Below are 25,896 nucleotides of genomic sequence, written 5' to 3' on the forward strand. Positions count from 1 at the left end.
CGTCATTTCGGGTAAATTGGTCAAATAGTTTTGGGTCAAGTTAATCACCTCTAAAGTCGATTACTGTTTCAATCAAATTTGGACGGCTCAATTCAAGTTATTCAATTCAAATCGACTTCTTCTATAATTAAGCTCATCGTCTCGGGCCAGTTTTACCCTAGGTAGCACCAAAACGGACACGGACACGAATACGGACACGGACACGTGACATGACATCCTATGAAATTTAAGACACGGGACACGTTATTTAAATTTAAAAAAATATATATATTTTATAATTATAAACGTTAGATTTTATTTTTATAAAAGTATTTGATATTAATTTAAATAAGTGAAAGTAAACTTACCCTTTATTATAACTCGTTTTCATTTGCTAACCAAATGCATCTTCTAATCAATATTTTTTGACAATTCATTTCTCATTTAAAAAATATCATTAACTCAAAATGATGTCCAAATGTCATGGACACGTGTCCGTGCTACCTGGGCTTTACCAGGTCTTATGAACCGCACTAGTAAAACACAAGACACCTAAAAATTAAGAACAGAAATATTCAGTTGATGCAATTTATGATTCCCTCCACAAAATTGCAAATTGAAAAAATAAAACATGGATCATCAAAATACACCAACAAAACTAGAATACTATGACAACATGTGGAAACTCAACTCTCAATCCACCTTTCTCTCTATTACTCAGGTTTCTATAACTTATTTATTAATTCGGTTTTTCTAACACGTGTCCTTAGATACAAATTAAAAAACTATAAGGGTTTCGCGTAATTTTGAGTAATATAATTTGTATTGACATTGACAGACTGAAGATGGTAGACAAGCATTGATATTGGAGTCAACTATATTTCATCCTCAAGGAGGTGGGCAGCCTTCAGATACTGGTTTCATTACTGTCCAAAATTCTGACATTCATTTTGTTGTACAAGATGTTAGGTCCATTAATGGAATTGTAAGTTAATATCTTTCACCTTTTTACTTTTTATTTATTTATTAGGTAATTTTTTATATTAGATTACATGTTTTATTTGTGGGGTATGTTAGACTCGTTTAGAAGTATCGAACATGAGTGCTTGTCCAAGTTGAAATATATACACTTTTTGGTTTAAAATGAGGTGGCCGTGTGTCATACCCTGGTCCGAGGGTCGAGTGTTGGATACGGGTATTTCAAAGATTTAATCTTCCCTTGTTTAGTTTTTCAGTACTCCCACCGTTCCGGTCATTTGTTGTCCTTTGGTTTTGGCACAAAGACCAAGGAAAGAGGAGGGGGCCAATTACTAAATGACAAGTGGAATAAATTGAGGGTGAATGATCAAATTGTTCATCAAACTTATTCTTCTTAAAATAGAAAGGATAACAATTGACCGAGACACCCTAATATGAAAAAGGACAACAAATGACCGGGACAGAGGGAGTAATAATTAGGCATGTGTTTTGATCTTAGATTCATATTTGGTTTGTGGGTATTTGAAACATGGAGTTATTTGTTGCTGTAATTCTGTTTTTGTTGATATTGATAGGTTTATCATTATGGACATGTTGGAAAATTGGAGGGCAGTGCAGAACCTGAGTGGACAATTAAGGAAGGAACTAGTGTTCAGTTGCAGGTGGACGAGTCTCGCCGTAATCTTAATTCTAGGTGAGTTGATGACTACTGTTCACTTCTGAACTTGTGTTCTTGATGAATGTTTGTTCATGTCTACCGTCTGTCTTTGTAGTTTCTTCCATGTCTTCTGATTGTAACTTTGAATCAATTTGAAAGCTCATATTAGCTTCTTGTTGTCTTCTGATGTTACCGTATTCTGCTGTATTCTCCGTGATATTCTTACAGGAGCCTTAAGCCTTTAGACGAGTTTTAACTTTCAGACGAGTTTTAACTTTCAAATGGTCTGAAGAGCTCATATGCTTCTGAAATACTGAATCCGCTCTGTGATGCCTATGCCTAATTGCGTAAATCTTTATTTCCCCTGTGCTTCCCTATTATTTTGCTCTAGGCTAGCAGCTTGCATTGTTATGAACTGTTCGCATAGAATTTGAATCGGTTTGTGGTGGGAGTTGTGAGGTACTATGCCCCTACTAGTCCACCCACTGTCTCAGGATTTCCGATATGTTATGGGGAGCTGTACTCGAACTATAGTGCAATGAAGCAGAACATTAACATTCTAGGGCTATTCTCCTTTCTTACAGGTTACACTCAGCAGGTCATTTGCTGGATATATCCATACGGAATGTTGGTTTAGGACACCTGGAGCCCGGCAAAGCCAATCACTTTCCTGATGGGTATGTATGCGCAGAATTTCATCCGTTTCAATTCTTCCTTAGTCACCCCAAGACATTTTCTTGTTTTGTGGGACGGCTTCAGTACAGTACTGAGTACTACAGAGTAATGTTTAGGATGAGCCTGCATATTGTGGCATTGATCCTTAATCCGTTTGCGCTTTTGTTTCAACAGACCATGGGTTGAATATAAAGGTATATTTCCACAGACTGAGCTGAAAACTAAGCAAGATGAGTTAGAGACGGATGTCAATGCTTTAGTGTTTAGAGGAGGAAAGGTATTGACTCATCGAATCTCCTGAGCCAGATATGCCTTGGATATTTTCATTTCTAAAATTCTCGATATTTTACAGGTTACTGTTGCAGTGTTGCCATACGATGAAGCTGCTAAGCTCTGTGGCGGTCAGCTTCCTCATTACATTCCTAAGGTTGACATTTATACTTTCAACCAAAGTCTGCAGCTGGTTGAAGTCGATATCAGTATACGCTAATGCTCAGCTATCTAATTCTTGCAGGACAGCAACCCGCGTATTGTGCAGCTAGGTGAGAATCTTGGATGCCCTTGTGGCGGAACTCATGTTCAGGATATTGCAGATGTAAGAACTATTAAGGTAATTGTTCGAACTTCGATCTTAACTGAATATAACTGAGTATATCTCTTATTGTTGCTGTTATCTAGCTGGGTTTGTCTGAAACTCTGATTCGTGTAGTAAACACTGTGCGCTGCAGTATTTACCAATTGTTAATAAGTTCTGTTGGTTGATGCGTGTGCAGATATCACAGATTCGTATGAAGAAAGGAACGACAAAAGTTTTCTACAACATCAGCGTCTAACAGCGCCACACCGGATATATCAAATTAAATCTTAGTCGTAGAAAGCTTCATATTCTTGAACCGCTTTGGATTTATCATTGATGTACAACAATTTTCTTTCGATATGGTTCTTTGGTGATGAATACTGAATAATATGTATCATTTCGATATGGATACAGTATACCTACTGAAATACTGAAATCATGCAACATTTCTGCAGAAAACCGGAGAAACTTTTTGCATCTTACATGGTCCTGAGTATCACCCCTCGTGACTAGGGGAGTACACTGGGCTGGGCTGTCAATTTGTGGCCCTAGCCCGGCATTAAAAAGGAGTTGGGCTGGGCTGGGCCGGACTGAGCTCCATAATACATGGCCCGGGCCCGACCCATATAGTGTTTTTTAGTGTTCTTTACGGGCCAAGTTAGGCTGGGCCAAAAATTTGGGACACTGGCCCGGCCCAGGTAGAGGGATGGGCTGGGCTGGCATGCGGGCTGGCTGGGCTAGAAAAACGACCCACTAATGCGGGTTGGGCCGAGCTGGCCTGCACCGTTGAACAACTCTACTCATGACTTTACCAACTGCATTACGTACCTAAGTGAAACTAGCGAACTCTTAAGATATTACGGTCGAACTATCTCCAACTCGAGAGTTGAGAGTTGAGACGAAGAAAGCGTAAATTCCACTTAAGGAAAAGGTGGTAGCTTTAGTAGGAAGCTTTTCCTAAGACAACGGAAAATGAATGAAAATGTCCTGAGAAGACAACGATCAAGTCTCCGAGTGCGATGGATGGTGGCCGGCCCGGCCCCATCCTAAGCTACTTTCATCTTCCATCATCAAGAATTTCACTGATTGATACCAGAATAATGTTTTATATCTTGTCAATTCTTTAATGATCTAACGATTAACCAATTAACGGTAACGGCTGCTTCTTCCATTTCGATTATTTCTTTATGTTTTTTAAGCACAAAAACCAAAAAAAAAGGAAAAATACTCCGTTTTAAGAAATCACAAATTCTCATTATAGACGGACACTATCCGTCTATACGTATAGACGGATACCATTTCCTCTCACAAAATACCCATTTGCCATAAGGTGGGAAGCACATGGGGGTGCCCCACCTTGTCCCCCATACCCATTTTATTAAAGGTCTTTATCCGTCTGTTCGCTCTACCCGTCTATACCAAGACCTATTGTTAAGAAATATAGAAAGTGAAAAAGTAAGATGTATATGTTGAAATATAAGATTAAGAGCATGTACATACTTAAAACGAAAATGTAAGAAATGATTGAGATACCATATAAAAGAATGTAAAAAATTGACGGAATATTGTTAGTTTTCATTATCAGTTGATCTCACCTAAAACTAAGGTTCTGTTTGGTAAATGGCATATTAGTCAAATTTCAGCATATTGGAGAGGTTTAGCATGTTTGACTTACGAATATGCTATTTAGAGCGTTTGGTTAATGACATATTGAAATAGCATATTGGGATCTAATATGCTATTTTGCAACATGCTGCTCCTACCAGCATATTGGGTTAGCGGATTAGAAAGAAAAAAAAAATAGTCTTGTTTACCCCTTAAAAAATATTAACCTTCCTTTAATATATTTAATAAATAATTTATTCATATCTTTATTTGTCATTTTACAAAGAATCTAAACAATCTGCTAATCTAAAACTGCCAATTACCAAACACCTGTAAAACAATTCTACTAAATAAATATACTAGTCAAACATGCTAAATCATTATGCTAGTCAAATCTGCTTTCTAAATCTACTTCTGCTAATATTAATCCGTTGTTTACAAACAAAGCCTAACTCATATTGTTTAGGGGTGAGCAAATTTAGGTCCGGACCGGACCAAATCAGGACCGAATTATTTTGGCCCGGTCCTCGGTCCTCATTTTTTCAAGGTTTGGTCTTCGGTCCGGTCCGGTCCAAGACCGGTTAATTTAGGCCCGGATCGAATGGACCAAATTTCATGTTTTTAATGATGCAACATTAAAATATTGTCAATGATTTTCATAAAAAAAAAGTCGTCTAATTATTTAAATGCATTTTATTTAGCGGAATTAAACTATAATTATCGGGTTCGAAATAGTGAAAAAAAACTAATTTTAGGTCCATTTAGGTCCAAGACCGAACCGGACCAAATATTTCGAGTGTGGTCCGGTTCAAGACCGAACGTTTTAGGTCCGGTCTTCGGTCCACTAAATTTTTATATTTGGTTTTTGGTTCGGTTCGGTTCTATCCGATTTTGGACCGATTCTCAATCTTATTATTGTTAGATAGAATTTTCAAAGCTGAAATGTTTTTTTTTTCTCATAACTATTTGACCCATTTTACGTTTATACAGATGCATTATGTGAACTCATGCACTAGTAATGGAATATGACCAAATGTGTTTTAGAATTCCACTTTCACTAATTTTTGGACCCCCAAAAAGCTGGGATGTGTTACTATTTGTCGAAGATATTACGGTATATTGTAATATACCGTAATCAGAATAATATAATATTATAGAATAAAGTATATTATGCTACTAATATTAGAAGATACGATTATTATCTTCGGATCTTTAGACTAGTATAAATGCGATATCAATGTAACTGTTTCAGACACGAACGATTATCATCAATAATACAACGATTCCCTTTATGTTTTCCCCTCTTTCCGATTCTAATACTATTGATGCATCTTAATGCATTCCTAACCGTCTAAATTGGACGATTTTAAGATGCCTCTACGACTCCATGGACCACGCCATGCCATTGTCTTTGGAAAATGATGGGACGGTCGCAGACTTTTTAAGACGTACCTTTATTCCTTACTCATGCATCTAGAATCTAGATTCATTATATAGTTTGTAGGTCATTTTCATTACCGAACTATGATTTCTCTCAACACAAAATCTCACTGAAGGCGGGCGATATCCGTCACAAGCTTATGATGGATACCGTTTTTTCTCACAAAATGTCCATTGAGAGGTGAGTGGGAAGCACATGGGGGGTGCCCCACCTTGCCCCCTCTCCCTTTTTATGAGAGGTCACAAGTTTGTGACGGGATTAGCCCGTCACAAGCAAGACTAGCTGTTCTCTCCAAGTCATAGAATCAAATACCGAATCTTACATAGGTCATCTAAAACCTAACCTAAGGCCTCAACCTTTTTTTTTTTTTAATAACGAGGGAACCCGCAGCCGTTACCTTCGGTACACACTGGGTAAATCCTCGGGTGTATGTGATAGTCTGCAAACCACGTATACCAGGTAAGTCACTCGAGGATGACAGACTCAAAGTCTAGTAGGCATAAATTCAGGCTAAAAATGCTCCACAAAATTTTGCTCTTGGAGAGGCTTGGACCTGAATCTCTTGAGAATTCTTTATTTTATAAATTACGGTACTTTGATATTTTAGTCCTTAATAAAACAATAAGTACCATTTTATCTAGCTAATATCAAAATTAAGTGAGGTCAAAATTATGTAGAAATAGAAAACTTTTCTTTACAATATTTTGTACCTTGATCATTCACTTAAATTCTTAAAATGTGAATATAAAGTCATTTAACCCGTTAAAAAAAATACTCCATAGAATTATAATTACTGAAATATATTTTAAGTGGAGTCCTAACACTCTATATATTGAACACAAAAAATGGTTTCTCCACTTATATTTTTTTGAAGTTTAATTCAATTTATTATTAATGTTATAATGATATGGTTAGTCCAGCCATTATCAAGTCTCGGTATCACCCTTTCACAGCTACTATTCCCTCCTTTTTAGCCAATAATTTACATTTGCTTTATTTCCTCTCATAAAATAGAGCAAATGTAAACTAATTACGGGAATAAATGAAGTATGTAATAAATTCTGTATAAGATATGTAAGAGAGTGATACTGAGGGACTCGATATAGTGACATCATCTCATTTTTGTACCCCTTATTATTATTAGTGCGATCAACGTGGGATCCCCATGCCGCAAAGATTGAAAAAAGGGACAAGTTTTATGCATCATGCTCCAAATTATTTTGTGCTTTTACTTTCCCACATTATATTATAAATAAAGGATGCTAAATGTTTTAGGCTTAGGCCCTCCAATTAATTTGTGCAAGACAATATACATCAAATTTAACATATAACAACCCAAAATATGAAGACAAGTAACATACATGATGTGCAAGAACTCAAAAACACAATTATTCCTGATAGATTTGTAAGAGATTTACATGAGAGACCACTTCTACCAACATTTTCTAACAATAATATACTTAATCAAGTTCCCATAATTGACCTTGCAAAGATAAATGATGGTGATTTAAGTGAAATCGCTAATTTAGCAGTTGCTTGCCAAGATTGGGGATTCTTTCAGGTACTAAATACTATCTCCGTCTTAGTCATTTGTTTACGTTTGTTTGCTGGACGGAGGAGTTTTTTTTATTTATACACAATCTTATGATATACTTGTGCAACCAAAAAAGTTGGTTTACTTAAATGAACATGCATGCAAGGTCTTAAATATAATCAAGGTTGCACCCCAAAATAGTCAATATAATAGACCCTGACTGAAACCGAGATTTAATACTATGCAACTTGCATAAATATTTTTGGGTTTTTCTACGTGGTACCCTTGTACTTTTTCAAATTCTACGTGGTATTCCTTGCTTTTCAAAAATATTAGTAGTACCCCTGAACTTAATGAAAACATCTTAAAATGCCCAAAATACTCTAATCCGCCTCTTTTAATTGTTTAGTTTATACATTTTGCATTGCTTGTTTTGGCAATAATTTGTCATGCCATATACATAAACATTGTTTAGTCAATCGTAAACATATTTTCTTTACAAAATTTAACTATTTAAAAATGTGATTTTTAGTAGTTTAGTTATCTTGAGAACATTTTACAAAGGTTAGGAGTACCACTTATGTTTTCAAAAACACAGGGCTATCACGTAGATTTTGAAAAAAAACAGGAGTACCACATAGAATAACCCAATAGCATTTTTGTTCAAAATAACTAACAAAAGCCATATTTTACGAGATTGTCTAGGCTGTAAGCCTGTAATAGTCAGTACAATAAGAGTGAACCTGACTGAAACCGAGATTTAATACTATGCTTGCATGAATATCATTTCTAGTCAAAATGTGCCATCATTTAACAATATTACTAGTTTTAAGCCCGTGCAAAATTGCACGGGTATGTATTTGGGCCGATATTAATGATTTTGGATGATTTTTTTTTGTTGCATTTCTATTGTAATTATCTAGTTGGTCTAAATCAGCGATCTACATAATATGTTTACACTCGTTTCAACTACGTGTTCAAATGTAATGGTTTAAGAGGAAATAAGGTAATATACTATTGTAAATAAAATTTGCATACATAAAAAACTTTACACCCCGAATAAAAAAATATAATTTAATAATCTACTTTAACACGGCTTAGTCTAACATCAAATGTCAAAACTTATATGATTTATTGGTGAAATTAGTGTGTGTTAGTAAGCCCATATACAATGAAGTACATGGATCGATAAATAATACTTTGTATTTTGTTTTGATAATTAAATATTTATTATTTTTAACTAACAAATTCAAAGATGTCGTATTTATCATAAAATTTCGAATTGTTAAAATAAAATTAATAATCTGTATACAAATAAAATCAAGTGTAAAGCTTGGGCTATTATCGCTTTGAACTCGTTGTTAGTAAATTTATTGCATATGTATAAATATAGTTTTATCAAACTATTCGGAATGTATAAAATTATTTCATAGTATTATTTTCATTTATTCTAATTTGTACTTCATACCGCTTATATGCTATTAATATCATTTATTCGGAATGTATAAAATTATTTCATAATATTTCTTCTACGACGGAATTTGTAGGATATTTGTATTGACGGAATTCTAAAGAAATATACTCATTTGCACACTAACGGGTCCCATCATAACATGAATTAAAAAAAAAGGCTGAATTAATGAGGTGGCGCGTCCTGGATTGAGTATTGTCTTCTGAATTAATAAAGATAAGATTCATGCCATGTATTACAAAACATTTATTTGCATTAGGTTATAAACCATGGTATTGGAGAGAAATTGCTTGATAATATAGAGAACAAGGCTATGGAATTCTTCATGCTTCCATTACAAGAAAAGCAAAAATATGAAATGACTCCTGGAGCTTTTCAAGGTTATGGTCAAGCCTTTGTTTTCTCTGATCAACAAAAGTTAGATTGGTGCAACATGTTTGCTCTTGGTGTGGACCCTCCTTTCATAAGGAACCCTAATCTTTGGCCTACAAATCCACCCAACTTCAGGTATTAAAATGTTACTCCCTCCATTCAACTCCACTTTCCAACTTTATTTTATCACGTTTGTCAACGCAGCTTTTACACGATAAATATCATTAGCTGCGTATTTGCAAAAATTATAAAAGTTAAATATTTTTAATGTACTTTTAAAGACGAATCAAATAAGATTCCACATGAATATATTTTCACTTATGTATCGAGAGAAAATTGAAGTTGAATGTCCGCTTGTGAATAGTGCGCAAAATAGAAAGTTGTAAAGTAGAGTTGAATGGAGGGAGTATACAATTAGTCTTTCTTAAGACGGATATATCCGGCTTAACATTAAAACGGGTCAATTATCATCTCACTCGAACTTTTTAGACAAATCTTTGGCTTTTCTGGCTTGGTGCATTCTGATTTTGTCTTATTCATTCTATTTAACATTTGTAAATGTTAAATATATATCGTAATCTAAATTACGCGTTTTCATAAACGATAGTTATATGCTCCCTCCCATTCATCAAATTGTTTACATTTGCTTTTTGGTGCGGATTTTAAAGAACTCGCGTGCATTTGACTTTTAAGGGTAGTGGGTTGGGTTATGCTTAAAAAGGAAAATGTAAAGAATCTGATGAATGGGAGGGAGTATTACGTACGTAATCATATTATCGTCTTGTGATACTTTTCAGTAAGTGGATTATACATCAGATGGTATAGTTTTTGAGCATTAAGATAAAGTTTTTGAGTTTTGTTTTAAAAATTATGAGTTTTATTAGAAAGTTTTTGAGTTTATTCTTTTCAACATAAAACTATAAAAATTACAATATAACTCAAAAATATTACATATAACCTCAGAAAAATTTGAGTTTTGACGTCAAAAAACTAACATGTAACTTTTAACTTTATAAAGCTCGAAAAAAATACACAAAAACTCAAATATATATGGAGTCTGATGTAATACATCCGATGTATAATCCTTTTTCTCCCTCTGAGGCTTTGTGGTAGTGTTGTTGTTAACCATATTCGATATATGTTGTAGTGAAACAATTGAGTTGTACCAAAGTGAGATAGGGAAGCTATGCAAGAAGGTGTTAAGGTACATAGCAATGAGCCTTAATGTAAGAGCTGAAGTCTTTGAGGAAATATTTGGAGAAAATGTGCAGGCAATTAGGATGAATTATTATCCACCATGTCCGAGACCCGACCTTGTTTTAGGCCTCAGCCCGCATTCTGATGGAAGCGCGATCACCATTTTACACCAGAAAAAAGACAGCTCTGTTGGACTTCAATTCCTCAAAGAAAACAACTGGGTTTCGCTTCAGCCGGTCCCAAATAGTCTTGTCGTCAACATTGGAGATACTATCGAAGTAAGGAATTTGACGATAATTGCATTACCTGACTGTTACTCCGTATTTTCAAGTTTTGATGTTTTTACAGCAGTTATTGTATTATACAACTGGTTCTATATACAACTTATTCAATGTAGTTGAACTTTGTTATAAAGTTATTGAGCTCTACTAACAAAATTATCGAGCTATGATACAAAGTTATCGAGCTTAACAGAATAATTATTAAGCTCAATAACTTTGTAAAATAGTTCAATAACTTGTAAAATAGCTCAACAACTATGTGTAAGAGCTCAATAACTTTGAGGCGGTTGTACAATGCTACTATACAACTGGTTGTAGGATAGTATTTGTGTTTTTACAGTAATCTGATGGCTGTCGTCGTGTGTAGGTTTTAACAAACGGGAAATACAAGAGTGTCGAGCATAGAGCAGTGACGAATGAGGTGAAAGACAGGCTATCAATAGTCACCTTTTATGCTCCAAGCTACCAAGTGGAACTCGGACCAATGTCCGAGTTTGTGAATCAAAACAATCCGGTCAAGTACAGGTACTATAACCATGGAGAGTACAGTCGACACTATGTATCCCGTAAGCTCCAGGGGAAGAGGACACTAGAGTTTGCGAAACTGACAACTGATGCAATGGCGTGACCTGCTAAGATATCGATCTCAAACCCTGCAACAAGCGCAAGTAGATGGTCTCGAATTTGTTATCTACGCTGTAAATAGTACTCCGTAATCCGCTGCCAAAAAAAAAAAAAACTCTATGCTCCAGTAATATGCAAATATAGCATTATGACAACGGTTTGGATTGTAATTTGTAAAAACTTATTATGTATTATTACAAGTATTATTCATGAATAGTAACAATTTTTTTTTACTATCAAAATAAAAAAATAAAAAAATAAAAATTACTGGAATATTATTAGAAAATAGGATAAGTACCTTTTATTTCCGAAGCAGTGAATCGTTACAATGAATGAGAAAATATATATTGATTCGAGTAATATTTCCGATTTTGCACACAATCATATGGTAAATGATACAGAAATTTTCAAGGGGGGATAACTTGAGCTAGTTCATGCACCCCATATCTTATGAATTGCATCTACAACTTATGAATTTATTTACATAGAATACAAAGGTTGGGCGAAAGTGTGGGATTAAGTCGGTATAAGAGCCAGTATTTGGTTTCGGATGATTCCCATGCATTTCTGTATCTCTGAATATACAGGAAGGTTTTGTGAACAGCGCGGTTGCAGACTTGTGACAGCGAAGTCTAGTATCTGTGCGACCTCAGCTGGCGGGAACTGACGCTCTGTACATTTCTGCAATATGCATGAACTGTTAAATCACAAAATCAAATACTCCGTATTCCCTCCCTACAATCCGGTAGACGGATAGTGGCCCTCTCACAAAATTAAAGTGGGAGGGCAAGTGGGGGTATCCATTTCCCACCCACTTGCACTACCCACTTTCATTTGTGAGAGGGACACTATCCGTCTATAGCTATAGACGGATAGTGTCCGTCTATAATGATAATTTGTGCCCTAAGAAACACAAGCACTATTTTGTCACATACAGTATTTCTTAATGAGATTACCAAGGACAGAGATAAATAAACTCATAAGAAAACCCATAGAATGCTTAAACATCTGCAGCCAGAACTTGTATTTCACCATCACATCATGCTCATTCTTGCATATTGCAATTATTATAAAGGCAGCATGGTTTAAAATATTGACTGCGACACTATATGTGATCGAGTTATCAAGATATTTTAGTTTACTCGACCGTATTTTATAGCAAATTGAACGAAATCAAGCACGTTTGACCGATTGCAATAGCAAATCAAGCTTTAATACTATGGAAGGTACTATCATTTTTTAGATGCTTTGCATATAGCTTCTTAGGATAAGGTTCACATTTGAGATGTCATAAAACAAAAACAAAAAAAGCTTCACACTGGAATTTTTTCTGTTTACTTAATGGGTGGTAAATGCTTTGGAGTTGGACGATTTCGTCCTGGTTTCTAATTACAGAAATTGCACCATATTTGTCCACTTGCCTTCATTGTTTATTATTTTACTATATTACATGTGAATCTTACTCTGAAACAAAGGGAGCATGCCTAAGGGTAAAACACCATCCAAAAGGGACCATGGACAAAGGAAAGGTGCAGCGAGCCAGGTAGCCAGCGACAGTCAGACACGTAACACAGTCGTACTTTTTTCTAAATAGGTATAGAAATTATATACCCAAATGATTAAATTTGCATTTGATGGCAGAAAACCAGTATTTTCTCCTTATATGACGAACTATATGCACATAACATTCTTAATAAAGGCCTTTCTAAAGTATGGCAAGTTCCTCTGCTCCTCTCCCTGGCAGTCAGAGATGGGCAGGTGGGCAAGGGCCAGATAAGGGATTGATAATAATCGGCCGTTTACAGGCCTGTCAGACCCTGAACAAAATCCGCCACAGCCTTGTGAGGCAACCAACTTTGTTAATCATACTAGGTCATCATGTAGAACCTTAGATGGACGGGTTTAGCATGCAACAATAACTTCCATTTAATTCTTGTAGATGGCATGTTGTGTTCATGGAGAAATAGTAACAATCACAATACTAAAGCCAAATACAACCAGTAGGAAGCAAATATTAAAACATACCTGAATCATTAGCAATGTAGACACACAATTTGAGATGAGCTCTGAGGGAACTTGTGCTTCTCCATCAGAAGATACTTTGTTTGAACAGACACCATATGCTTGATTCTGACAAGATAAACTCCCGTTAAGTTCAGTGGCTTGCAGTGGCAGAGTGGATTTGTCAACCGAAGGCCAATTAGTCACACGATCTGCATCATTAGCAACCTTATGACTTAGATTTGCTGCTTCCTTTAGTTGAGAAACGACCTGGAACAAGTGACAAGAGGTTAAATGACCAGTGGCCAACAATTTAGAAAACACGAGCCACTAGATCAAGCATAGTTTTAGTATGAGATCGAACTCCGACACAATAGCTATCCTGGAACTTGGCATTATGGCAATTTACCATCCAAACAAAAGCACAATCATGATTTTTAAAGAAAATTTCACACATAATTCTGTACAACCGTCACCATTGAAGGACAAAACCACCTTGTGCCAAGCATGAAGGTCCATCAATAAATCCATGCATCTTTCTTTTACTATGAAAGTAAACAAACCAAGCCTAACCCATTGAAGGACAAAACCACCTTGTGCCAAGCATGAAGGACGAAAATACTTAAATTATGCACATCCAATACCTATCACGTAGTGACCTCACAGGCAAAGCCAACAAGGGCCAAAATCATTCTTAGTGAAAAAGGAGACTATTTCCCATAGTTCAAAAATCCAAAATCCACCAATGGACCCCTGGATATAGTTCCCAGGAATAGAAGAGAACATTACTTGCATTTTTACTTCGATAGGGGAATTACACTAGAGGCCAACTCAATGTCTCAAATACATCATCATTCACCAGAATAGTATTGGACTATTGGTCGAAGGTGGTGTTCTGGTCGAACACATACTTTAGAAAACTAAAGCTTCGCGTATATGCCATGACACCTATCATATTAATATAGCTCTCATTTCTCGCTAACAAATAAGTTGGTCGTATATTCACAATCTTGCAGAGTGTTTCAACTTCTCAATACCATGCAACCAGTTTTGCGTTTTTAGCTCCTGACATCATACATGACCATATCCTTCAGAAAGCTACACCACCTTAACTTCACATTCAAGTAATGTAAAACTCAAATGAAGAGATGTCACGTGTGATATTCAGAATGTTTCTTCCTACATTTAACATACTCTCAGATACTCTGTCCATCCATTTTTAATCTTCATGGTACATTGGGCACATAGTTTAAGACTTTAAGAGCTTTAGGAATATGTTGGTTTAAAATGGAACTTGAGTAAAGATGTGGGGTTGAAACAATAATAGCCACAGAAAACAGACAAAAGAGAAAAGATTCCAACGTAAAAAGTTTAAAGATGGACAGCCAAAAAAAGGAAAGGAGGTAGTTTAAAAGTGGATGGAGGGAGTACAATTTATAGATAGTCACACAATTGAGGAGAGCATTCCTAGAAGTTATTGTAAGATGAACAAACTCCTCTCACAGTATAATCCCCCGGTATAGAATAATGAAAATGAAGAATCTGACACTCTGACTAGAGCTAGATAGTTTTACCTGAAGCACGGCATCAACCATCTTTCGGGCATTTACCCTGGAAGAATCAACAATTTCGTAAACTTGGGAGCCTGTCTCCTGAGAATCAGGTGGCAAGCAATTGAGAGGGGTAACAATGTTGCCACGATGCTCTAAAATTGACATCGGCTTATGGCCAGTCAGTCCAGAGTTCCCTTGATAAGTATTACGCTGTCTTAAGCATAATAAAGCTGACGAAACCTGCAGAACAAGGGAACAGAGATCAGAAAAACCGCTTTGTTTGCAGGACACAATTTGAATGATGCAAGTACGTAACTACATAGCTAACTTGCAATTGACATATCTCTTTGACAGAGCAATAATGTAGTCCAGGAAAAATGTATATACATAACCATATAACATGCCTGATCCAAAATCTCATTTAATTGCACAAGCACAGCCGCATATTGCTTCTTGAAAGAATCTACGCCTTTAAGAGAGCTATTTTCAGAAACATCGTCATTCATGCGTTTCAATTCATTCACCAGTGCATTCTGCAAAACACAATAGCATAGCTAAGCTGCTAAGCAACATAGATTGGCAAAGAGAAACGCGACAATAAGTTAATAAAGTTAATTTCACAAGTTAGATTAAATCAATTAAGAGCTTGGAAAGGGGATGGAGGGAAAGGGAGGGGAGAATGAAATAGTTGAGTTTTCCAAACTCCACCATCCAAACAATCCCAAATGGTTGGATTGCTGACATGGCAAGGTGGCATGGTTGTTCCCCCCACCCACACACTATAAACCAAACTTCATAGCGAAATAATTATGCTGGCAAACTCTTCAATAGGACAGCTTTGGCAAGAAGGCCATCGGAATTATTCTGAAACAAAATTCAGTAACAACTTTGTGGTAACATCCTTACATATATACCTTTTTATCGAGAGCACGCGTCAATTCTGCTAGAGCACGGATATCAGCCTCCTTTGCTTGGATCTGGGACAGAGCAGACTGCTTATAAATAATTGCTTGCTGAGGGCTGACAAGTTCACTATGCCCCACCTTACAATGTGCATTTGGACTTACAAAACCCTCCTTGGCACAAGAAAAAATATAAAAAAGAATCAGTGCAACGCAGCTTTTCATACATATATATTAAACAAATAAGGCAAGTAGGACTTCGACATCTAGAGTTGCCAAACTAGCTGCAGTACAGAATTTGCTGCCTACATGAGTATCATCATCTATAAGTGGCTTACTCTTAAGAAAAAAAGGATCCATACATGTACATCACATACTACATTCACACCAGCGGCAGGCTACGATAATGGTTTTGTAGCAAAGTACAAGTCAACATTCTACTTCAACAACACCAACGCAGAAGCCTGCCGCATTTTCACTTAGATAACATCCGTGACATGACACTTTGAAATTCCAAAACATAGCAGATTGTTCTAAAAAGAGGTCATAAATTAAGGTAACGGTATTATGTCTTGTCATAATGGGAAGGGATCAGCTCTCCTCTAATTTTCTCATATATTGCCATTACCACCTAGCAAGGTTGCATTCAAGGAAACAAAGAATTCATTAACACAATCAATTTTTGTACGTAGGATCTTAGTTGTAGTTTCCCCAACCTGAGGACTATTTTATATTACCATTACCACATATTATTAATAAATATCGAAAAAACTATAAAGGTGCAGAAGGACACATTATACAATGAAAGCCTCCTGAATCTCAAAAGAACAAATGAATTAAAATGTTTGACATACCAATACATTATTTCCTGGCAGATTAGTTTACTTACTAATGCAGAAAAATATCAACTATGGAAGGATGAATGTATTGACATTGGCTCTACTCATTCAATTCACAAGTTATATATAAAACACTAAAACAGGAAAAGCCTCACAAGATACCAAAATAACTTATAGTAGTAGTTTCACGCATCAAGGTTTAACCATTGAGAAAAGTTCTTCAAATATTTATAGAAGGCTCGTGTTCAGTTTTATTGAGAAGCATATGGGACGATTATGTGATTTCAGTAGAAGATTGGTTATTTGGTTAGCTACTGAGGTTATAAACTTTTTAAAGAGAACTCAATCATAAGACCAGCGTAATCAACTTACCTTTGCGTGCTTTGACATATTGTTTGTAAGAAAACCAGGAGAGACATCTGAGGCACCATCAACAATTTCCACCTTATGGCTCGGAGTAATTTTACTGAAATCTTCCTTCATCCTATCATCTGATCTTTCAGCAACATTGAACTGCTTTAAAGCTTCGTACAGCTTATCCACGACAATATTGTGTCTCTTCAGAGATGTGGGCATATTTTCCAAAGGATTTAAGGGCATGCAATCAATGTCCTGGATGATTCGATAGGCAATCAAAACTTTTCAATTTCCAATCACCCAACATTATCAATTAGATGTACAAAAATATCAAAATTAAGCTAAATTGAAATTGGAAAATGCAAAATTTAGCAGCTGACGATGAACAGCCATATAAAGTACCTTGACAAATTCAACTCCGAGATCAGGCTTATCAAACTGGACCCGGCATCTATTGTGATCTACCGTCAATATACTTCCGTTGTGAACCTCTCTTGTTTGAGGATGAATAGAAATAACACGCTGGCCCACGGTTAAAGGGCGCGCCAAGTCTGCTGGTAGTCCTTCTCTTTTGCCCATACTCAGTTCAGTGTAGTGGTGCCTAACAGATTCACGGTAGTAATTCAGTTTCTCCTTTTCTTCTTTCAGAAATTGCTCTGAAAACCTCCGTGGTTTTCCCAGTGAGCTGCATTAAAACCAGAAAGTTCTAATTTTATATGATTTCGCATGAACCGCATGTTGAAAGTGTGCAAAAAATGCAAAAGTACCACTTATGTGGAATATTTGCTTGCTATACGGAAGTATGTGTAACGTAAGATACAGGTATACTAAAGACTTCTGTATAGTGTATACAACTATACATACAGCTCTAATGAAGCTATTGGCAATCAGCGGAAAAGTATTAGCCAAAAAGCATAGACTACAACAAACAAATGGTGTTTTTTTTATCGGGGGCTCAAAGACATAACCAGATACTGTGCACTGAGATATTATATCATTTTCAAACAGAACATATAGCCAGAGGCTTGTATTCCTTCCAAAGCAAACCCGAACAAACGCATCTAGTATAAGGCCAGCAGGCTCTTTGAACCCCCACAATTGCAAGGGGTTGATTCTAAGGCTTAGTTTAAGTCCATATACAGCCAAGGAATATAAAAATTTCATATCTGACAATTTTCCATCACATTACACCCATCAAAACACAAGAGAGGTATTGAGATTCAAAACCAATAATAAAATTTGGTTGGATACCATGAAGTATAATATGAAACCTGATTCAATAGGAACAAAATTATAGAACAATATCACCCCTGTAAATGAGGGGTAATGGACTAATGTAGTCGGATTGTGCGCACACTACTCTATCTGACCAACACAAAGAGGATGGTTCACTTGATCCAAAATTGCCTCGAAAATTGCGTCGAAATGATTGCTACTATTAGTCTATTACGATATAAATTGCAGTTTGTAAGGGTAACTAGTCACAAATTAGAATACATCCAAGGAATTGCAGGGAAAAAAAAGAACTGCATACAGTACCTTCTAATGACTCCCCACTCGACACGAGTTAGCCTCGGGACATGACCCAGCCCCACATGATACAGGTACTCGACAAACTCACTCTTGGCAAACCAGGGGTAGTCAATTGCACTGTAAAACCACTCGCAGACACACCATCGTCTTACACGGTAATTTGATAGACAATTGGTAAGCTTCTCCTGCAATCACAGAAACCAGTACTAAATAAAATAAGCAGCTCCACAACCACCCTAAGAGCTCAACTCCTAAAAACCGCTTTACAAAGTGTTTTACCTTGAACCGATCTATATTATCAAGGCTAAATAATCTTGATGCATTAGATTTGTCATTAACTAAAGTCTCCAGGTTCTTGAGATCTCTGGAATTCCTGTTAATATGTTCTTTGTTCAATTTACGTCTGCTTCTAGATTTGGTTAGCGAGTTGACATTGATATTTGCAGGAGCCTGCATATGCGATACTGCCTGATCATCTCCTTCCTTCTTAATATCAGTACTTGAAGAACAATGTTCTGAACTTTTCACCAACTGCCCAAGATAGTGACGAGAAGCATTTTGAGATGAACGCCTACTTTTTGTAACTGGCTTGATCCCCTGTTCTGAAAGCTAAAAGCAAGAAAAGAAACACAAATAAATACAAGTTACAGCTTATAGAAAAAATGGCAACTTGGATACCCCGCAAACAAGAGAGGGCGTTTAGTAAACAGCTCAAAATCTTCATTCGCTTAAAAACGATTTGTGCGAGACTCAAAGGTCATACTCATGACCGATTGTCGAGTGCCACACATAGTTCCGACAAGCTTCAAAAATGTTCTTCAAGATAAAGAAAATTAAATAGACAAATTTTACCTCTTTCTGTGTAAAGCTTTCATCAGCACCCGCTTTAACATCTGTCACTGATGTCTGCTAAGATAAATAATTAGCCAGTCGATATAGAAATAACAAGTCAACAGGGAAAAAAACAATCTGAAATTAATAAAACAAAACCATCAGGTGAACTAACTTTAAGCACAGAGGACTTTTGTTTTCGTCTCCGAATGCCTGGATCTTTCATTTCCTCTATGAGCCTTGAATCAGGAACAGAGAATTTCCCACATTTCACTGTTTTAGACTCCAAAACTTCAGTGTTGTGAGCAGGTTGATCTCTTTTATTCTTAGATGGTGATGCTCGTTGTTTTGTTCTAGCAAAAACTATTTTTTGTGGCCTGGACTGGGCAATATCACTCTCCTTTCCTTCCCTGAACGGCACAGTCGATTCTGAAGAGACAATTAAACAGATTAGTAATAGATATTAACATATCAGTTAGTAAGTAATGCTCGGAATCTCTAGGGATTGAGTAGTAAAAAGTCGATACTGTATCTTTACGAGACAGCATGAACGAAACAGTATAAAGAAGCAGACATATTTTTACATAGTATATTCAAAATCAAAGGAATATTATGATTGACACATAAGTTTGTCTCTCTCAGTTACGAAAAAAAAGTGCCTCGAAGAATGAAATTCATACCTGCCTCGGCGGTAGATGGCATCATGAAGGACAAATCAGCTAAAGCTTGAAGCGCGTCCAAAGCTACACTTTCATCTACACAAAGATAAGAATTGGTTACTCTTCTTCTTTTAAGAAAGGATTCAAGCACAAGACAACCATAATTCTATACTTAAGAAAAAGAGGTGTCGAAGCTGCGTAGGAAAAGTTGGAACAACCTCTTCAGAAAAACCACTAGGGCAGTACCATGGTCGTATACTAATATACGGACACCCATTGCAATTAAAAAAGATCTAGAAAGCAAGCATACCTCCACCAAACAGAACCTTTTTGCTCCTCTTTTTAGATGCCTGACCCGGTGGTCGAACAAAAGCAAGATTTCTACTTTCAGCTCCCAGTTTACTATCAAAACTGCTGAACTTTTGACCTTCTTCAGTCCCACTGCACGCCTCCCTTATATCATCTACATCATGGTCTGCACTGTCTTCAATTTCTACCTTCTTTCCATAGGACTTCCTTGGATTCTGTTGAACTGATGTACCGCCTATTTTCCTGCCAGTGAAGTGAGGTTTCTCTCTATGAAATTTATTATTGCCTTCTGTACTTCCCAGGCTTCCTTCACAAGCATCATCAGCTATTTCGTTTCCAGTATTTTTTGCACTCGACATCTCTGATTCAGAACACTACAAGATAATTCATTTATCAAGGCCTCAAGCTAATAATAATAAAACACTAAGACTAAAGCGACACAAAAAAATTATTGAAAAAGTACCCTTCTTTCACCAAAAGCAGCAGGTGATGTCGTAGCAGTCTCCTTTTTCCTATTAGGTGTTTGAGAGGCCTGAGGAGAACCACCCCTATGTGATGCCTCAGCTAACGTCAGTGCCACCTCATGGGCAACATCATCATCATCATTATCAGCATCCAACTTTGACTTTTGCCCTTGTTTGGGAGGAGAAATATACTTTTCAATGCTATCATGAGTATATCTTACGGGGATGCGAGGCGTCCTTTTTCCAACTGCTCTAGGCTGGTTTCCTAAGTGTCGCAATATGAAACAAACATGCAGAACAACATAAGTGGTCATGGACATTGATGGTAATTCCCGCTAAATTCTCTAGTATGATTTCAGTTTCGATCTAAATAAAATGAGGACATCATTCCACTCATGCAAATGAGATTTTACCATCAGGACGCCTTTTCTTTAGCAGTGACAAACAACCATAAGAAGTAGGCAGAGACTGAGAACGAGACCCATCCGATAGATGTCTATCCAATCCTCTCGTTTTGGGTTGTAGTTTTCCACGAGGACGCTTATGAGGTTTTCGAACTGTTCCAACACCGTCATTGCTCTCCTGCTCACTCTCACTTCCCTCCTGAAAGGTTGTAACCAAGAAATTTGCCAGTGAAATCAAGGTTATCATTACATTTAGTCTCAAATCATACAGTTTTCATAAGAGAGAAGGCTGTATTACAAAATATCATTTGATAAATACTCTTATCTCCTATGCTGATAGAATTCCGAAGTTGAATTTAAGGGCGATGCCTATTGATAACTCAAACCAGTCAACTTCCAAACTCGTAAATTCATTGTCCCCTCTTTGGGGTCCTCATAAGGGAATTTACTTTTTAGGGCCCTGCTGCAAAAGAGGGTTCATAAAATGAGGACATGTGGAGAGCACGTTTCTCATTTTCTTTTCTTTTTTCTTTTTTTTGTTCTGTGGAAGAGGGTATTATGCTGTCTGGCAAAACAAATATGGAGTACTCTATCTTGCCTCTCAACGGTCTTGCAGACTGCCACTGATGTTGACATATTAGGCCCATAATATAAAAACATTGAACAAACTACAAAGTAATATGAAGCCAAGAAACAATGGCAAAGGTAAATAAGGTGATGGCTTAGCCGATAAAAGAGAGCAATCTGTAGCACAAGTCTCACCAGGATAGAATAATGGTCTGTCATCATTGCTATTAAACCAACCACAGATGCTGTTCCTTCTGGAAGAGACAAGTACGCCTGAAATAAATATGCAATCTTAAGCAGTTGCTTCATTTAAAAGATAACTCTTTTGTGAATTCAAGAGTATAAAATTCAATAAAAACCACCACCACACAAAGCAACTAAGAAGACAAATGCAATATTTAAATTAAGTAAATAAAAAAAAATCTACCGAAAGGAAAACATATTGATATCTAAGAAGAAATTTCAAATATAAATTAGCGTTGTTTATTCACTTCACAAAAAGAACAAGGTACAAACTTATCAAGCAACAAAATTGTAACCCGCTGGAATATCGCTCTGGTGCGGTGAGAAGTTAGCAATCCACTTTGAATTGATGAATTACATTGAAGGTCACATAGATGAAAGTACTGCTAACATAGGGGTGCCTAGCTATGAAAAATCCAAACCTATGGTCAAAACAAAGTATAATACTGTAATGGTTCCATAGAAATATAGCATCTTATCCCGACTTCCACAAAATGCATACTACACTACGTGAATTCTTCAAGGTAAAGTGGAAGTAGCAGTGCAACATCGAAGACCCCAAAACTTAAATATATCCCAGGCAAATAGCATAACCACGGTTATTACACTAATTTCACGCACCAAATTTACAAATGAATGCAAGCACGAATAGCATCATATTCCTGTAGACTGGCCATTAAATGAATTGTAGCAGTTGGAGTTAATTCTACAAGGTCAGTACAAAGTACAGTCTCTATTGGCAGAAACCGGGAACCCTCTGCCACCATAAACCAGCATCAGGAGCAAGTGGGTAAAAAACCACTGCACATCCAATAGGAAACTAGGAAATGAAATGGTGAAGCTTAAAATTGGCTATCACCCAACCATTCTTACCCTATTCATGGTGTATAGGGCCTCTACCATTTCCAGAGACCGGTTACGCACCGCTGCAGCCACCTAAGGACCAATAAATGCAAGTTTAAATTGTTGGAACATGATTTCTAGAAAAGAATATACAACAGTCATGAAGGATGGAAAGAGAATGTTGTGAAAAAAGGGAGCAAAATGTAAACAAAATTAATGAGAATGTTCATCCAACCTTCTTCCAATCCTTCCCATATTTGCGATATGCCTCATAAAAGCGCTGAAGCTCTTCTTTGCTCCACTGAGGTCCTAACATATCAGATACCTTTCGCTTCTATGCATACAAAAGACGCAGTTAAATACTAGAAAACATACCAAAAATTAGCATGGATTAAAATAAAAGGGCAACAAATTACTGCCACAAAGCATTATATATCACCACCTCTATCCCACTTTTGTTGTCCCAGTTTGAGTTTGGCCATTAATTTCACCAATATTTTGTAGCATCAATGCATAATGTATCTAAAGATTTCTCACACTTTATTTTCATATTATTTTATATAAAAGTTGTAGCTAGTCTCTACTGTGAGAAAATGTCGGTCAAAGTCGGTATCATTTAACCACGAAAGTCAAATAGTGATAATATAAACGAGATAGAGGGGGAATAACCCTAGAAATCTAGAACACTAGATTGAGAAACGCGTAGCTGAGTACCTAGAACAATAGTCCACAAAACCATATTTCACACACTCATTCCTAAGCAGGCTTGCACTTCAGTAAAGTAATACATTTCACTCGGTAACCTCACCACACTATACATTTGTGTTACCTTTGGGGTATTCGCACCAAAAGTAGGCAGCTAAAACTAAAACAAAAAATATGCAACAAGTAAAAATACATAATATAACACCCACCCGCTTATTACTTTTACTAGGACTATTTCCACCTTTGCTGGGTGAAACCTCATTCGTATACGGGAGACGCTTATTCACACTCCTTGATTTTCTCACTGGAGCCATAGTGGAGCTTTACTTGGCTGCTAAACACCAAAACAAAACACAAGCAGAACTGAGCATTACTCTCAAACCGAAATCCATAATCACACAAACAGGCTTTAAAACAAAATGACCGATTAAATGAATAATAATTTCAAAAAGCAGCTGAATCAACATGCTTGACACAGAATACAGTTAAAAAGCGACTAGTACACGAAAAAAATCAGAACTTTCATAAACAGTAGAGCTCAAACCTGCATTTCCACAATGTGTTAATAACAACAATCATCCTATATCCCCGAAATCAACACGTAATAAAATCATAATATCAATGAAAATTAATGAATAAAATACCTAACTGAACATAACATAACAAAACAATTAGGGTGTGTTTGGATAGCAAAAGTGGAGGGAAAGGAAGGGGAGGGGGAATGAGGGAAGGGAAAGGGAGAGAAGGGAAGGGGAGGGGGAATGAAGTGTGGGTGTTTGGATACAATTTCCCTCCAAATCTTGCCTATTGTGGAGAGATTTTGATTAGGCTTGGAGGAGGGAAATTGGATCCCTCCAAATCTCTCCCCCTCCATTTCCCTCCACCCTCATTTGCTATCCAAATAAGGGATTTTAAATACCCTACTCTCCCTCCCTTTCTTTTCCCTCCAAATCACTCAATCCAAACACACCCTTAGCAATAGTATCAGTGGTAGTATGAAGTGATTTCAAAAAGCAACTAAATCAATGTGTTTCACACAGAATACATTCAAAAACCAACAATAAGTCGAAAAAAATCGGGACTTTCCTAAACATTAGAGCTCAAACCTGCATTTCCACAATGTATTAGTAACAACAATCAAATGTACTTCAGTTATTCAACCTCTAACCCCGAAATCGACATCGAAACATTAAGAGGGTATCAAAACACCCAATTTATGACCAATTAAAGCTAAAATCAGAACAAAATAAATTCAAATTAAGTCAATCCACATGCATGAGGAATCAAATTCAACTCACTTTAACAATTCACCAACCACATTTCAACCAAAAACACGAACAATCAAACAAAATCACAAACTAAATACAATCATAAAATCAACAAATCAATAAAACTTAGTAAAATCAAAAACCTAAGAAATATTAATTCAAACATAACAAAACAAATTAGTAGTAGAATTAAGTGTATAATACCTCGGAAATCAGTGAGAAGGAAGCGTGAGAAGTAAGTTATATGATCAATTAAGCGATTAATGAAGAAAGTTCATATGAATTGGGATTAAAATGGTGTAGAGAGAGGAGAAAAGGGGGAAGAAATTAGGGATTTAAAAGCGCGAAATGTTGAAAAGAAATGGTGGAATTATTTTTGTTGTGAAATTCAGTGCTTTTGATTTTATCTTTTCCGTTTTCTCGATTTTTCAGGTTTACATTTTTTAAATTTTTAAATTTTGTTATGCTGTCAAATTATTTGAGTCCTACTCCTAGTCTAGGTTGCACGGACACTCCTCCTAATCGGTGTTTCCGTGTCGGACACCAGTGTCTCGTCAGACACACGTCAAAACGTGTCGGACACCTTTAAAGCCGTGTCTAACATTCATCTTTTATTTGGGCACGTGTCCGACGCGTGTCCGTGGTATTTTGAGTTGTGTCCATGGTATTTGGACACACCTTCAAACGGAAAGTTGAATTTAAGGTAAATGGCGTGAATTGTTATATGGTTGAATTTGGTGGGCAAATGATGTTCTTTAGACAAGTAATGAGATGTAGAAATAAATTGATTATAAGTTGGTTTTTGGTTTTAGAAATGAGAATAAGTTATATTTAACGTCAAATTTTACCTTCATTTATTTAAATTTAATATCAAATACTTTTTTCAAAAATAAAATCACACATATATAACGACAAAATATATATTTTATTAAATTTAAATAACTTGTCCCGTGTCCTAAATTTCCTGGGATGCCGTGTCACGTGTCCGTGTCCGTTTTGGTGCTACCTAGCTCCTAGTATTCCACT

The 25,896-nt window shown here is 36.4% G+C and overlaps 3 protein-coding genes across 10 annotated transcripts; 2 read left to right on the forward strand and 1 right to left on the reverse strand.

Annotated features, from left to right (window-relative positions):
- The first annotated feature begins 528 nt into the window (after positions 1 to 528).
- LOC141622548 (uncharacterized) lies at positions 529 to 3,326 on the forward strand. The gene is made up of 8 exons (XM_074438580.1): positions 529 to 700; positions 818 to 964; positions 1,533 to 1,651; positions 2,200 to 2,292; positions 2,465 to 2,567; positions 2,643 to 2,717; positions 2,805 to 2,900; positions 3,064 to 3,326. The coding sequence occupies exons 1-8, from the start codon at positions 611 to 613 to the stop codon at positions 3,121 to 3,123; spliced, it is 783 nt and encodes a 260-aa protein (XP_074294681.1). The 5' UTR covers positions 529 to 610; the 3' UTR covers positions 3,124 to 3,326.
- A 3,832-nt stretch (positions 3,327 to 7,158) lies between these two features.
- On the forward strand, positions 7,159 to 11,495 carry LOC141619162 (protein LATERAL BRANCHING OXIDOREDUCTASE 1). Its single transcript, XM_074436187.1, has 4 exons — positions 7,159 to 7,474; positions 9,178 to 9,425; positions 10,438 to 10,765; positions 11,136 to 11,495. The coding sequence occupies exons 1-4, from the start codon at positions 7,256 to 7,258 to the stop codon at positions 11,394 to 11,396; spliced, it is 1,056 nt and encodes a 351-aa protein (XP_074292288.1). The 5' UTR covers positions 7,159 to 7,255; the 3' UTR covers positions 11,397 to 11,495.
- Positions 11,496 to 11,670: 175 nt separating this feature from the next.
- LOC141619161 (protein ALWAYS EARLY 3) lies at positions 11,671 to 25,338 on the reverse strand. 8 transcript variants are annotated; one of them, XM_074436181.1, is made up of 20 exons: positions 25,075 to 25,338; positions 23,812 to 23,933; positions 23,133 to 23,231; positions 22,928 to 22,990; positions 22,007 to 22,084; positions 21,254 to 21,443; positions 20,840 to 21,105; positions 20,378 to 20,750; positions 20,089 to 20,163; positions 19,584 to 19,837; positions 19,430 to 19,483; positions 18,857 to 19,186; positions 18,584 to 18,762; positions 17,447 to 17,729; positions 17,060 to 17,299; positions 15,861 to 16,022; positions 15,351 to 15,479; positions 14,968 to 15,186; positions 13,418 to 13,663; positions 11,671 to 12,073 (listed from the first exon to the last, which is right to left on the reverse strand). In XM_074436181.1, the coding sequence occupies exons 2-20, from the start codon at positions 23,914 to 23,916 to the stop codon at positions 11,909 to 11,911; spliced, it is 3,510 nt and encodes a 1,169-aa protein (XP_074292282.1). In that variant the 5' UTR covers positions 23,917 to 23,933; positions 25,075 to 25,338; the 3' UTR covers positions 11,671 to 11,908. The 8 variants fall into 8 exon arrangements, with proteins under 8 accessions (XP_074292282.1, XP_074292281.1, XP_074292283.1 ...); XM_074436180.1 differs by having other exon boundaries at positions 19,430 to 19,486; positions 25,075 to 25,329; XM_074436182.1 differs by having other exon boundaries at positions 23,812 to 23,936; positions 25,075 to 25,329.
- Between the last annotated feature and the right edge of the window lie 558 nt (positions 25,339 to 25,896).

Source organism: Silene latifolia, chromosome X (assembly GCF_048544455.1).
Source record: "Silene latifolia isolate original U9 population chromosome X, ASM4854445v1, whole genome shotgun sequence".
Lineage (NCBI taxonomy): Eukaryota > Viridiplantae > Streptophyta > Magnoliopsida > Caryophyllales > Caryophyllaceae > Silene > Silene latifolia.

Bases quoted from the DNA above. Each gene is read 5' to 3' on its own strand.
- LOC141622548 (XM_074438580.1), top strand. From the start codon at position 611: ATGGATCATCAAAATACACCAACAAAACTAGAATACTATGACAACATG. The intron at 701-817 runs GTTTCTATAACT...TGACATTGACAG, and splicing joins CCTTTCTCTCTATTACTCAG to ACTGAAGATGGTAGACAAGC. The intron at 965-1,532 runs GTAAGTTAATAT...TGATATTGATAG, and splicing joins TTAGGTCCATTAATGGAATT to GTTTATCATTATGGACATGT.
- LOC141619161 (XM_074436180.1), bottom strand. From the start codon at position 23,916: ATGGCTCCAGTGAGAAAATCAAGGAGTGTGAATAAGCGTCTCCCGTAT. The intron at 19,838-20,088 runs GTATGAATTTCA...TTGTCTCTTCAG, and splicing joins GCCATCTACCGCCGAGGCAG to AATCGACTGTGCCGTTCAGG. The intron at 13,664-14,967 runs GTAAAACTATCT...CACTTGTTCCAG, and splicing joins TGGTTGATGCCGTGCTTCAG to GTCGTTTCTCAACTAAAGGA.
- LOC141619162 (XM_074436187.1), top strand. From the start codon at position 7,256: ATGAAGACAAGTAACATACATGATGTGCAAGAACTCAAAAACACAATT. The intron at 7,475-9,177 runs GTACTAAATACT...TATTTGCATTAG, and splicing joins AAGATTGGGGATTCTTTCAG to GTTATAAACCATGGTATTGG. The intron at 10,766-11,135 runs GTAAGGAATTTG...CGTCGTGTGTAG, and splicing joins ACATTGGAGATACTATCGAA to GTTTTAACAAACGGGAAATA.